This window comes from Silene latifolia, chromosome 9, assembly GCF_048544455.1.
Source record: "Silene latifolia isolate original U9 population chromosome 9, ASM4854445v1, whole genome shotgun sequence".
Lineage (NCBI taxonomy): Eukaryota > Viridiplantae > Streptophyta > Magnoliopsida > Caryophyllales > Caryophyllaceae > Silene > Silene latifolia.
Window position 1 is genome coordinate 226,269,010 of NC_133534.1, and position 12,910 is coordinate 226,281,919.

Genomic DNA, 12,910 nt, shown 5'->3' on the forward strand with positions numbered 1-12,910 from the left:
AGTTTGCAACTTCTAATTTCCTAATGCTCTGTATGATTTTTGCAAGTAATAATTGTACATCCAGTTGTTTTTAGTCACTAAGAGCAATTTGTTAGTGATGTATGGTTGTTGAATTATTGAATGGGTCAGTTGCTCCTTTGCAGGCTAAATGCTTCTTCATACTTGGTAATTATGTTGATGTTGGTGTATGACTCTATCGTCTGTATGTATGTTTAGGATCTGTTTTTATGGATACTTAATATGAAGGCGAAATGTTCTCTACAATATTTTTGACTGCTTTTGTACTTGTTATATTGCGTTTATGAAGGCCAAAACAACATAAATTTGGAGTCATATATTCATTTGTAGTCCTAAGTCGGATTGTTGATCCAAACATACATTTGTGGCGGTTTTTTCCATCACTACTTGTTTCTTCAATTGCTATGGGTTTTTCGTTTTACTTTTCATCATTGTAGAATTTAATTTGTCCATTTTTGTCGCAACTTATTATTTTTTATTTACTCGCTCAAGTTTAGAGCCGGGTTAATTGTTGATGGCATGTGGTGAAGACGTGTAGTGGTAATTGATACAGTATTCAAGAAATCTCTAACTGTGCAGCATGCTCAATAGTTAAATGACGTGATTAAAGGTTATCTATGCATGATATCGGTTTGAGGAACACTTGGGTCTAGGATTTTGATCTTGTACAATTCTATGTGTGGGAGTCTGGTTTACTCGACAATCCTGGGAGAGTTGCAGTTGGCAAGCACTTGTTGAGTTCAACATTAGGCTCAACAATCAACATCGCTAGCTTGGTATGGCCATAGTGCAGTCTGATACTTCCACTCGTCGACTATATGTTGTGGCGTCATCAAGATCATGATTATAATCTTGGATAGATGTGAACCGGCCTATGTAATAGGAATGACCTATATCAGGTAGTGAAAGTTTTCTTTTTGATGATAAGTGGCGTCATCAAGATCATGATTATACTTTCACCCGACTGTAACATAAGCGGCTGATTTATCGGAACCTTTTTGATGATAAGGGAGCAGCACCCGGGCTTATGGATGGTTGCTTTCTTTTTGGTGGGAATGTAGTATTGTAGGGCGTAGGGCATCGTTCATCCTCCACTGGCCATGGAGGAGAGTCATCATCAGAATTAGAATCAAAAGTCAGGAGAGAGGAGAGGCCATCTGGAGCAGTAGGCACATTAAAGCCTTGCACTTTGTCCCGAAATGTCGATGGGATCCATTGAAATTGATCCAATATATTAGGATCCACAAGAGAATTACTTAGGTGCACAGTTTTGCATTTAGCTTTCTTAGTGAGCGGTGGAAACGAATTATCGGAGTGAAAAAATGTGGGAGGTGATAGATCAAAGGGATTTTCTGGCGGTTCCCCGGAAGAAGATTTTTGGCATTTTTAGGTTTTCTTCTTATATTATTAAGAGTAAGGTGATACAGTAGCTTATTGCCGTTTTCACAAGTAGCACATAAGCTTTGATAGACGTGTATGGATTGAACTTGAAACTTTTGGCTGACTATATGGAAATTTGATCAGCATTTCAAGAATTCTGATTCAAGTATTTGATATTAACAAGAGATGATACAAACTAATTTGATTCCTCTTATTCAATGTTCGAAAAGTTGACAGTAATGACTCAAAATAAATGAACAATGTCAATTCTTGGATATTCACAGGCTAATCATACATAATTCACCTATCAACTCCTTCAATCTTGTCTTCGACTTCAGTATACAACTGCCTCAACTGTTCAATGTTTTCCTCCGATGTATCCCAGTAACCCCTTCCGTTGGCCTCTAAGAATGTTTGAACCAATTTCCTGAAAGAGTTGGGGTTGGTGTTCATTAGCTTCTTTAACATCTCTTCATCTTTTATGAAGGTTGTGTTGGCCTCTTCATATACCCAATTGTCCACCTGCCCTGAGGTTGCACTCCATCCTACTGTATTGGTCAGTCGTTTCTCGATCTCACGTACACCCTCATATCCTGTTGACAGCATTCCTTCATACCACTTTGGGTTCAACAGCTTTGTTCTTGCATCTAGACGAACTGTCTCAGACAGAGTACGTACCTGCCAAAGTTCACTGTCAGATTATTTTGCTAACGAAAAATTGGTGTTCCATAAGCAACAACATTTTGTCACTTGTGTATAACATCATACCGTGTTAATTAAAACTATACTAATGACTAATCTCATCTTTATCAATACTGCCTTTGTAGATTTCCAACTCCCTTTCACCTGAAAGAAAAACTTATAAGTTGGACACTAAAGCCTACCTGGGCATTAGCTGTGGTAGTGTCAGCAATATAAGCATTCGGCTTCTTCCCGTCCTTTCTCAGGCCCTGTACCAGGTTTGTGGGATCCGAGTCAAAGTAGTGGCTCACATCAGTTAAAGAAATCTCAGATGAGTCCAGATTCTGGAATGTTGCTTCAGCTGTGGCTAGAGCCATTTCAAACACCTTGCGCTTCTCAGTCATCCCTACACCGGGAGCATCACTGTCGAAGGCAAATGACTTCCTGCTCAAGTACATGTCTTGCAGCTGTTTCTCGTCATTCCAAGAAGAGTTTTCGACAGCAAGGTTGACGTTTGAGGAATAGGAGCCTGACGCATTGGAGAAAATCCGTGTGGCCGCCTCTCTCACATCAACACCAAGAGTATTGGCTTGTTCAACTGCGTGTTTCCTGACATAGTTCAGCTCCTCTGGCTCATCAAGCTCGGCCACCATTTTAACAGCCCGATCAAGAAGGTTCATCTGAAAAACACACCACATTTTATATAACCGCTAGAAAATTCACACCCAACTGAAATACAAATAATTTGAGTGCTGTAGTTGAGTATATAGTACTCCTTAACATATAACAACCAGGTTACAGAGAATTATAGTAACTAATGTACCATGGCAAAACATAGATTAGAGTATTAGACCTTCTTACGGTAGTACGAGGTGAGTATACAAGGAATCTGGGGACTGAGTCACCGTTGAAAACTGAGCTAAAAACCTTAAAATTCACCGTCTTGCCGTTTCTTACCATAGACGGTCCTTCCCGACTTGTACATTACTTGTATTAAAGTTATAATAAAAAAAAATTGTATGTAAAGCAGACTAAAGCACTAATTAAATTCATGGGTGGGCTTGAAGTTTACCTGGTTGATAAACAGATCTCTGAAAACTCCTGAGCAGTTGACAACAACATCAATTCTAGGCCTTCCAAGCTCCTCAAGGCTAACTGGTTCCACCTTGTTGACTCTACCAAATGCATCAGCAATAGGCCTCACCCCAATCATCCACAGGACCTGAGCAAGTGACTCTCCGTAAGTCTTGATGTTATCAGTTCCCCACAATACAAGTGCGACTGTCTCGGGATATTTCCCACCATTGTCAGCCTTCTGACGCTCAAGCAGCCTATCCACAACCACTTTAGCACTTTGCAATGCTGCAGTTGTAGGGATGGATTGTGGGTCCAATGCATGAATGTTCTTCCCAGTAGGCAGCACTTTAGGGTTCCTAATTGGGTCACCACCAGGACCTGGCTCCACGTATTTTCCTTCAAGGGCTTGCTTCAAACTTCCCAATTCATTATCGGCCACAATAAGCTTCAGACATTCCCCTAAGAATCCAAACAGAACTCTCAATTTCTCCCTATCGGCTCTGTAAAATTGAGTGTCGGATAAGTACTGAATCCATGGCTCATTCAAACTGAAGCCCAGAATTGAAGACAACTTGTCATTGACATTAACAACTTGACCCTTATCATTAGTTGTTCTCTCCACGAATGCTGCAATGGACCCACGTGTAGCCTCGGTTATTTGTTTAAGCAACTCAACATCTTTCAACACTCCCTTGTCACTCCCTCTATACACATCCTCTATCTCCCTTCCAACACACTCAGCCAGTATAGACGGGAATGCCGAAATTCCTTCTTCAGGACGGTCTAAGGCTGCAATGTTAACCAATGTGGCAACTGCTTCCAACGCCGTAGGAGGCTCTCCGATAATGTGGAGCCCACAAGGCAAAAGCCTGGACTCGATCTCCATGATCTTAGCATACACTTTTCCAACCACAGAGTCCCTTTCCTTAGCAGAGATTTCAACTCCTTCCTCAGGAAGATCCACATCTTTGTCAAGATTGCATTGCCTGGCTGTGCTGATGATGGAACTCACGATCTGCTGGCCACGTCCAGTGTCTTTAAGGGATTGGTAGGAGGAAATAAGTTCACTCAGCTGTTTGAGACCCTTGTAAAGCCCGGCATTTTCAGCTGGAGGTGTCAAATAGCTGATAGTGTTGGCATAGCTTCGCCGTTTGGCAACTGTAGCTTCAGAGGGGTTGTTAGCCGCATAGTAATAGATATTCGGAATGTTCCCAATGAGACTGTCAGGGTAACAGACATCACTCATTCCCACCTGCTTGCCAGGCATAAATTCAAGTGATCCGTGAGTGCCGAAGTGGAGAACAGCATCAGCTCCAAATATTTTCTCAACAAATGAGTAATACGCAGCAAAGCCATGGTGAGGGCTGGCTGATTTTGAGAAAAGCAGCCTCATTGGATCCCCTTCATAACCAAAAGTCGGCTGAACTCCAATGAAGACATTTCCATACTGTTTCCCGTAGACCAACAGATTCTCTCCATCAGAATTCAGATTGCCGGGGGCTTTTCCCCAGTTTTCTTCCAAGAGTGTTGAATAAGGAGTTAGCTGCTGGTATTCCCTAACATTCATTTTGTATGCAACATTGAGATTGGGGCTGTTAAATTGAGCTTCTTTGTCATGGATTACATCTTCAATCAAGGCTTCTGCATTCTCTGGGAGCCCCTCAACATTATAACCGTCTTTTTTGAGGTCTTCCAAGACAGCAAAAATGGATGCAAACACATTCAAGTAGGCAGCAGTTCCAACATTCCCTTTGTCTGGAGGGAAGCTAAAGACTGTGATGGCTAACTTCTTCTCAGCCTGCACCATTTGTAAGTGTCAGCATTCCACTTTCTTAGTTTGACAGCTACCCCATTAGTTTTTACATCAACCAGTAGAAGAGTTCAGAAACAGAAAGTAATGATTCAGTGTACAATCAACGGAACACAGAAGGTTTTCTGTACAATTTTACTTTCAAGGCAGCCACACTCCCACGCTAATACTCCCTTGTCTCAGTCATTTGTGAGGAGTATTTTAATCAAAGGTAATCAAATGATTGGAACAGTGGGAGTATAATACTACAAAGCATGGCTTTTTTTTCATATTATTATTTCTTATCAACAAATAAATACAGAGGCATAAGAATGTTTAACCCCCTAAGGGAACTGATATGGAACAAACAAATTTAAAAAATAAATAAAGAGCACACACGAAAATGGATACTTTCAAGAGGGACCATACGACAACCACATTAAGGACACTACATACATCTTCAAGAGACCTTTAACAGCATTCATTAAAGCAAGACTTACGAATCAGAAATCATTAGAACTAGTCCATTAACTCTGTGGCTATTGCAATTCATGTGATCAGTATACGGGGTGTGTGGGATGTGTGTGTATTTGTTTTCTGAACTTCAAAGATTCAACCACATACTCGTGTAAATAACAAACATGCCTAGGATATTTCAAAATCACCACAGAAGAGGATATCAATAAATTACTACCAAACACATTCCCTAGATTAGAAAAGCTTTAAGAATTACTCAAAACTAAGGAAACCTTGCTGGGGATGCACATGAATTACCTTAGTTTTCCTCTTCAACTCAGCCCATTTGATGGCTCTAGTGCAGAGCTGTTCCACTCTCTTGTGAAGAGCATGTGATTTTCCTGCATCAGGCCAAGGTTCCAACCATCAGGTCTAGAAGACTCGACATAACACGTGTAACATGATCGCAATACATACGACTTTAGTTTGTCTGTCTTAAACAACTAAAGCATAATTGCATGCTCTGCATCATACAGTAACAGGCATAGTAGTCTAAATAAACATGGAAAACCTAGAGGTCACTAAGCATAAAATCAAATACTACAAGTTATTTTCATAATTATACATGCTAACATCAAAAGCACCAACACTTTTGAGTCGAGAAGAATATGACTTGCCTGTTCTGGGATCACGACCAGAGAAAACAATGGGCTCCATGCCGCCATCGAGCTCAGGAAGAGCAACCTGCAAAGCAACCTGAATAGGATGCAAACCCAAGGTACTATTTAGCCACTCCTCGGTGGTCTGGAAGACCAAGGGCAATGCAACAATGTAAGGCACATCCAGCTTCATCAATGCTTCAACAGCTCTAGGATGATCCTGCCTTGCTGGTCCCCCAACAAGAGCAAAACCAGTGAGTGACACAACTGAATTCACCATTGACTTCTTTGTGATTGGATCAATGAAGAACTTCTCAACGGGTCCTGAAAAATCAAGCCCACCGGCGAAAATGGGTATCACCTTAGCACCTCTTGCCTCCAACTCCATGATGACAGCCACATAGTGACTCTCATCACCTGTAACAATATGACTCCTTTGAAGAACCAACCCAATGACTGGTGCATTGGCAGACTTAAGTTTTGGACTCGCATCCCTCCTTGTCCCATACCAATTCAAGTACTCCTTAACATCGTCATACATAGACGGGGCAAGGGGGTGCCAAATTCCGGTATCCAAGAACAAAACCGGGTCTGCATACTCGATTTTTGTCCCTTTCAATGCAGGAACATAAGAGCCGGATATCATCTTGACAAAGTTAACCAAATTATCAGGGGAACCGCCAAGCCAGAATTGGAGACTAAGGATGTAAAGCCTAGCATCCTGAGCTTTATCACTAGGCAAGTACTTTAAGACTTTAGGCAAAGTCCTGACTAGTTTGAGCATACTGTCAGCAAAACCAGCACTACCGCCTTTTTTATTTCTTTTAAAAAGCTGGAAAAAAGGACTCTTTGATTGACCAAGTTGAGACATGCTAAAAGAACCCAACTTATTAAGCCTCATAACCTCAGGCATTGAAGGGAAAACGAGGACGGCATCCATCCGATCACGCTCCTTCTCCACAGCATTCTTAACCTTAACAGCAAGCTCCTCCACGAAAATTAAAGACCCAATAAAAATGTTGGCATCCTCAAGGTCTTTACAGAAAGATTGATAAGTGTTAACATCCCTAAGCTCCTCAACTAAGTAACCAACAACCTCAAAATTAGCATATTTAGAAGGATTGTTTAGGGTTTGGACAGCGGCGGAAAGGGATGATTGGTACTGAGCTTCTAAGACAACATAGACAATTTTAACAGTAGGTAAGTGTTGGTTTTGGGAGTTCCTTTTGGGGACAATTCGTCTAACTTCTTGGGAAGTTTGAGTGAAAAGACCATTACCAGCAACAACACACTTGATTGTAGTACTACCACCACCATTCTTTCTAGTAATAGCTCTGGAAGTTGATCTTTTAATATTAGGTAGAAAAGAGTGAAGAAAGTAGCTTTTGTGAGAAAGATGGTCAGTTTTTGTTGAAGTTGGTAAGCTGGCAAATGCCGATGATACCATGGAATTAGACATGATGATAAAACAACAAGTTTGTACACAAATTTAAAAAAAATAAATGTGGATTTGGTGGAATTAAGCAAGCAGACTATGAAAGTGTATGTATGTTCCACACTTTGGAGGAGAGAAGTGGTGAAAGCTTCTGAGAAGTGAGAGTGAGAGAGAGGGGATAATAATAGTGCAGTGCAGTTGGTGCTCGGGAGTTTGAGTTAGTGGGTATACAAGACTACACGTGGCCTTTTTTTAGGAGTAAAAATGATTGGAAACAAAAGGTCTTGTGAATTAGAGGTTTGTTGTTGTTTATCTGTAAGAGGGATATGATTATCAGCTTTTTTGTGTTGTTATTGGTGCATGTCGATTCTCTTAACTGCCAACTAGGATCATCTGGAGATAATAATAAAAAGGTATATGCCAGATATTCATTCATTCATTCATTCTAGATTTCTAGTGACTCAGAGTGAAAGGGGACTGATATTTCAAAGTGAGATCATAATGGGACCAAGTTTCCTTCTTCTTGGCCATGCATCTTTAATTGAGCTCTTTCCTACAACTACTTGTATTACATTTGCTTTTATGTATAATAACAAGTTTACATTCTGTTACCCTGCATAAAACAAAGGATAAACATCAATAAACGCATGTACTAGAATGGGGATCCTTGCTGTCAAAAAAAAAAAAAAAAAAAAAGAATGGGGATCCTTAAGGACCTTAACCCAGTAGTACTTGCCAAGGAACAAAATAATGACAACAATACCATATTATCACTCCAAAGTTCCCTTCTTAATCTTCGATAACCCCATGTCTCTTTAAACTTCGGCTTCATAATGCAACACGATATTCACATTCTATTTAAGCACCTAAAGCACTCTGACATACACTTACATTGTATTTAAGGACCTAAACCACACTGGATAGACAGTTACATGTACTGCAAACTTCGTCTCTCACTTGTATTTATATCTTCATCCTAACATCCTACTGAAGTAGGCAGTAACGGCTTTGAGCTTGCCATTCAAGTAATTTTTCTCAACTTCCAGTGACCATGGAGGATCGGCCGATAAAGATAGTTCAGCCAACTCTTCAATATCAACATTTCTAGGCAAGAACATAATTATCATTCGGGCCGTTACCTTGAAAGTGTCGAAAAGAAGCTGCCCATCATATGGCTGAAGCATGTGTATGCTATAACGCTGGACTTTAACATAATCAGGCCCTCCCCATGGAGGTGATAAAAACACTGAATCAGCCTTTAATTCGGACGCCAGTGAAAGAGAATCCCCCGTTACAAAATCAATATTGTCTTGAACCCCGTAGATTGCTGCATTATGATACGCATAATCAATTTTATTTGGATCAATATCGATGGCAACCACATGTTTACTTGTCTTGGCAAACTGTATGGCATTGCCACCAACTCCAGCAAAGCAATCAACAATAGTGCCACCTCCACAACGTGAAGCTTGGTGCCTAGCTATCGCTTCAGGAGTGACAGAAAACCACCCTTCTTCATCCATCTTAATACCATGATCAAATTTCGAAAACAATAGATATCTTTGACACCAATATTTTGTTATATCAATATAACTTTCTTCAGCTTCATACAACTCATTAGCCTCACTGTTCGCAATTGATTTCCTCCTCCTCCTCCTCCGAACTTTCCTCTTGGTCGACTGTATGGTACCAACAGATGTATCCATCGTATGAAAGTCATCTTTGCAATGGTTGTCAAGAATACGAGACTCGTCTGAACTTGGAGATGATAAACTAGCAGCAACTAGTACATTGCCACCCGACTCTTTGTTTATATTATTTAAGTCAACTTTATCAACCAGCTCATATCTAATGGAATGAGCTTCTTCACTTTGGTCTTTCCCGAGACCGGCGGCCATCGATAACCCCACATTAGATGCATCAACTGAGCAACAACTTTCACTAGATGCAAAGTTTTCCATACCTGGAGGTGGATGCCAGGTAGACTCCTTGGTTTCAGAATTATAAAAATAGTATCTCAAATAGAAACAGTCCCAATAAGCACCCCAATCGCCACAAGTGCCACAGCATCTACCACTATCTTTGTATTCTTGATCGTTAGCCACAACGTTATGGGTTTCTTCAGACAAATCAGATAGCACGGGCTGCTCCACAATAGTAGAATGAGAGCTCTCTGGTTGCATTATACTGCTGCTCAAGATCGAGCCCAGTGCTTTGAGCTGCCCGGTTAAATACATATCGTCCTCGATGTGGTCATCAAGCATGTTGCTTCCAGAAGATGTGCTTGCCGTGAGTAAGTCGGGTCTATCCTCTTCAGACATTATTTCGATATTCATCTGCAAATCAACCCCCACCGAGCCATCCATAATTGCTTCAGTTTTGGGCGAACTGTCGTGGATATGCTCAGATTGATCAGGCACCTCTTCATTCATCTTGCAAGATTCTTCAACTTGCTCATCAGGCCTCTGCTGACTATGTTGAGCAATTTTACTTTTCCTCTTAATTTGCCCGACCCCATTCTGCAAATACAATTAAAAGCAAAATTTGAAGTCGGAATTACTAAAGACTGCTTAAATAATGATGCTTAGGTTAAAGATTCAGTTTGTCAAAAACCTCTCAGCAGGCGCAGTGGAAAACCCCTCATTACTCAATAAATACCATTATCCAACTTAATCTCTTGTTAGACAGGCAATCATAAAGTAAGAGTAGGTATAGTACGCCCTTCAACTCCCCATCACCAGGTAACCGGGGAGCAAAAACAGTAGACAGCAACTGCTGTTTCTGTAAACAACAATAACAGGTATTTCCTCAAACAACAAAAGCATCATCTAACTGTATCAAGGATGCTTTGAACAAATAGGGTGACCAAATAACACAAACAAAATATAATCTCTTCGTGTCTTGCGTAGGCCAAAGACAGTATCGATAAAGCTTTATGCCATCACATGCATACCTCTCGTTATTTTATTAAAGGTTATATTCTAAACAAAGATGCCACCCATTTGGGGGAGGAGCTAACAAAGTTAAGGTCTTCAAACTTAATTGTAATTTCTATATAGCCTTCACATTGCCTCACCATATAACAACTCCCCATTACAAACAGGGCTTTTAGTTTGTCGACTTTGTCCCAAATTGTTTCCAAATTTCCAAACTAGGGAAACTCTCATATTACCCTCTAAAAAGGACATACTGAATGTGTGAAATGAGAAGATTGGGATAAAAATATGATCATTTTAAGTAATTTTAAAAGCAGTTGAATGGGATAGTGGGAGTAATTTTAAAAGCAGTTGAATGGGAGTAATATACTTCCTTATAGGAAATTAGCTCCAAGCAGTTGAATGGGATAGTAGGCGATAGGTCTTATACTTGAAGCTATTGCCTATATCTACAAACAAGCTAAAGCATTTGGCTTAAGTAACATCCATTATCAAACCCGATTTGCACATACACGGTACATTATCTTCAACAAGTCCTATCATTTGTATCCCTGATCAGATTGTTTCGCAAAAAGGAACAATTCTTTTTATCCACCAGAATTTCTGGAATCATTTTTACATGAATATAATTTCCAATATCTAGTTCAGTGTTTGAATAGTAGAGGTTGTACAGAAATCGCATAAGCAAGACATGGCACATAAAGGAAGGACAAGAAGCGTAATGAAGTTGGAACATAAACAGAACTTACTTGTTTATTAGTTCGGAACGACAAAGGAAGGCCAAGAATAGTCATCTCCTCAGTGACACTTTGATGATCAACAACTAATGATGCATCTCCTACCAGCCAAACAAACAAGCAGCAAATCAGTAATCAAAATCATAATAATTCAAAAAAAAGAGCAAGTGACCGACCACCTGAGGATTCCAGGGTGGCATTAGACCTAATTTTGGCACTAGAATCATCGTCATCGTCATCCTTGAATCTCTGATTAAATCAAAAATTGAATTAGATAGAATACAACAAGAGCAACATCTTTACTTTAAATCAAAAACAATAAAGAAAGAAAGAATTAAAAATGAAGGAAGTTACGATGTGTTTGGGTAAGGTAGATTGTTGAATAACAGTAGAAGAATAACCATCGTCCCTGCAAATACACAAACTCGTTTGCTTGTATTACTACTACTCTAAAAAAAAAAAAAGAAGAAGAAGAATAGTCAGTCGTTCGTACTCAATGAAGATTTCAGTGAGTTTGAAGAGATGACCAAGTGCCTCTATTGCTGTCGAATTCATCTTTACTTCACTATTATCATTCTAATTCCTTCCCATCAAGGTTTAGGGTTTTGAATTCTTAGTCTGATTCTCGGCTTCTTTTCTAACAACAAAAGCCGCTCAACAGCAAATACATTGGGGTTAGAGGCTCTAACCCAGGTGAGGTCATCTAAGTGAGCCTTACAATAAACAATTGGTCTCCCTTATGATGAGTTACCATTTGTGGCGGATATTTTGTGAGTTAAAATGGTAACAAAATGGGTTAGTGGAGAAAGGGGACCACATGAATAGTGTTGCAGAGAGAGAAAAAGTGGGTACTTTGTGAGGTAAAATGGTATCCGTCACTCAAGAGTGACGGATATGTGCCGTCACAAACAAGAATTTGTGTACAATAAATATATTTGTCTTAAATTTAAGATAAGTTAAACAAAATGGGTATTAAAAATGAAGTTTCTAGGTACTGGCAAAATAATTGTACTCCGTATTTAACTAAGTGAGATAGCTTTTAAGCTATTTTATTCTTGAAACAGATATATCCGTCTTAAATGAGACCAATTGGGACTTGGTAGTATAAATGAGGGATATAAGTGAGGGATGATTGTGAATCTCTGATTACGCCAGTTAAATACTTAAACGGATTAGGAGGCTCGGGCCATATGGGTTGGATGACAATTCACAATACGAGTCGGTTGAATACGGATAAGGTCAAAGTTAAAAATCAAGCCAAAATAGTTTTTGTCATCCTTTATTTTATCATAATTTAAGCCGATAAAACATATTATTCACTGATATGCATTTATTTGTTCGTAATTCTTCCTTCTTTTCTATTCATTTTGTTCGATTTTGAGACGGTTTTTATGCCTATTACTTGCATTTTGTTTCCCTATTTCCCGTTCTATGATTTCGTCCCTCGCGTTGTTGGATTTGAGACGGAAAGGAAGACATGGGAGCAAGTTAGGAAGTTTTGAAGATTGCATAGGAAAGAAGAGGAGAAGAAGCTGAGAAGAGTCTCCCAGTCGGTCGTCCGACAGCCGATCTACCGGCTGCGCACCCTCCCCATGAGCCAAGGAAGAAAGTAGGAGAAATGAAGCAGAGGATTCCCAGCCGGGTAGGCCACCGGCAGCCGGCCCGTATACCTAACGACTTTAAGATTGAAGAAAATTGCATAGGATTCCCAGCCGGCCAGCCCACCGGTAGCCGGGTCACCG

General features: G+C 40.0%; 2 protein-coding genes across 3 annotated transcripts; both read right to left on the reverse strand.

The window, feature by feature from the left end:
• Positions 1-1,585: 1,585 nt before the first annotated feature.
• Positions 1,586-7,887, reverse strand: LOC141600483 (magnesium-chelatase subunit ChlH, chloroplastic). Its single transcript, XM_074420724.1, has 5 exons — positions 6,079-7,887; positions 5,720-5,802; positions 3,152-4,954; positions 2,283-2,759; positions 1,586-2,076 (listed from the first exon to the last, which is right to left on the reverse strand). Exons 1-5 carry the CDS (start codon positions 7,517-7,519, stop codon positions 1,699-1,701), a joined length of 4,182 nt encoding a protein of 1,393 aa, XP_074276825.1. The 5' UTR covers positions 7,520-7,887; the 3' UTR covers positions 1,586-1,698.
• A 373-nt stretch (positions 7,888-8,260) lies between these two features.
• LOC141600485 (uncharacterized) lies at positions 8,261-11,856 on the reverse strand. Of its 2 annotated transcripts, none has more exons than XM_074420726.1 (5): positions 11,662-11,856; positions 11,523-11,577; positions 11,348-11,417; positions 11,181-11,269; positions 8,261-10,014 (listed from the first exon to the last, which is right to left on the reverse strand). In XM_074420726.1, exons 1-5 carry the CDS (start codon positions 11,721-11,723, stop codon positions 8,467-8,469), a joined length of 1,824 nt encoding a protein of 607 aa, XP_074276827.1. In that variant the 5' UTR covers positions 11,724-11,856; the 3' UTR covers positions 8,261-8,466. The 2 variants fall into 2 exon arrangements, with proteins under 2 accessions (XP_074276827.1, XP_074276826.1); XM_074420725.1 differs by having other exon boundaries at positions 11,345-11,417.
• Positions 11,857-12,910: the final 1,054 nt, after the last annotated feature.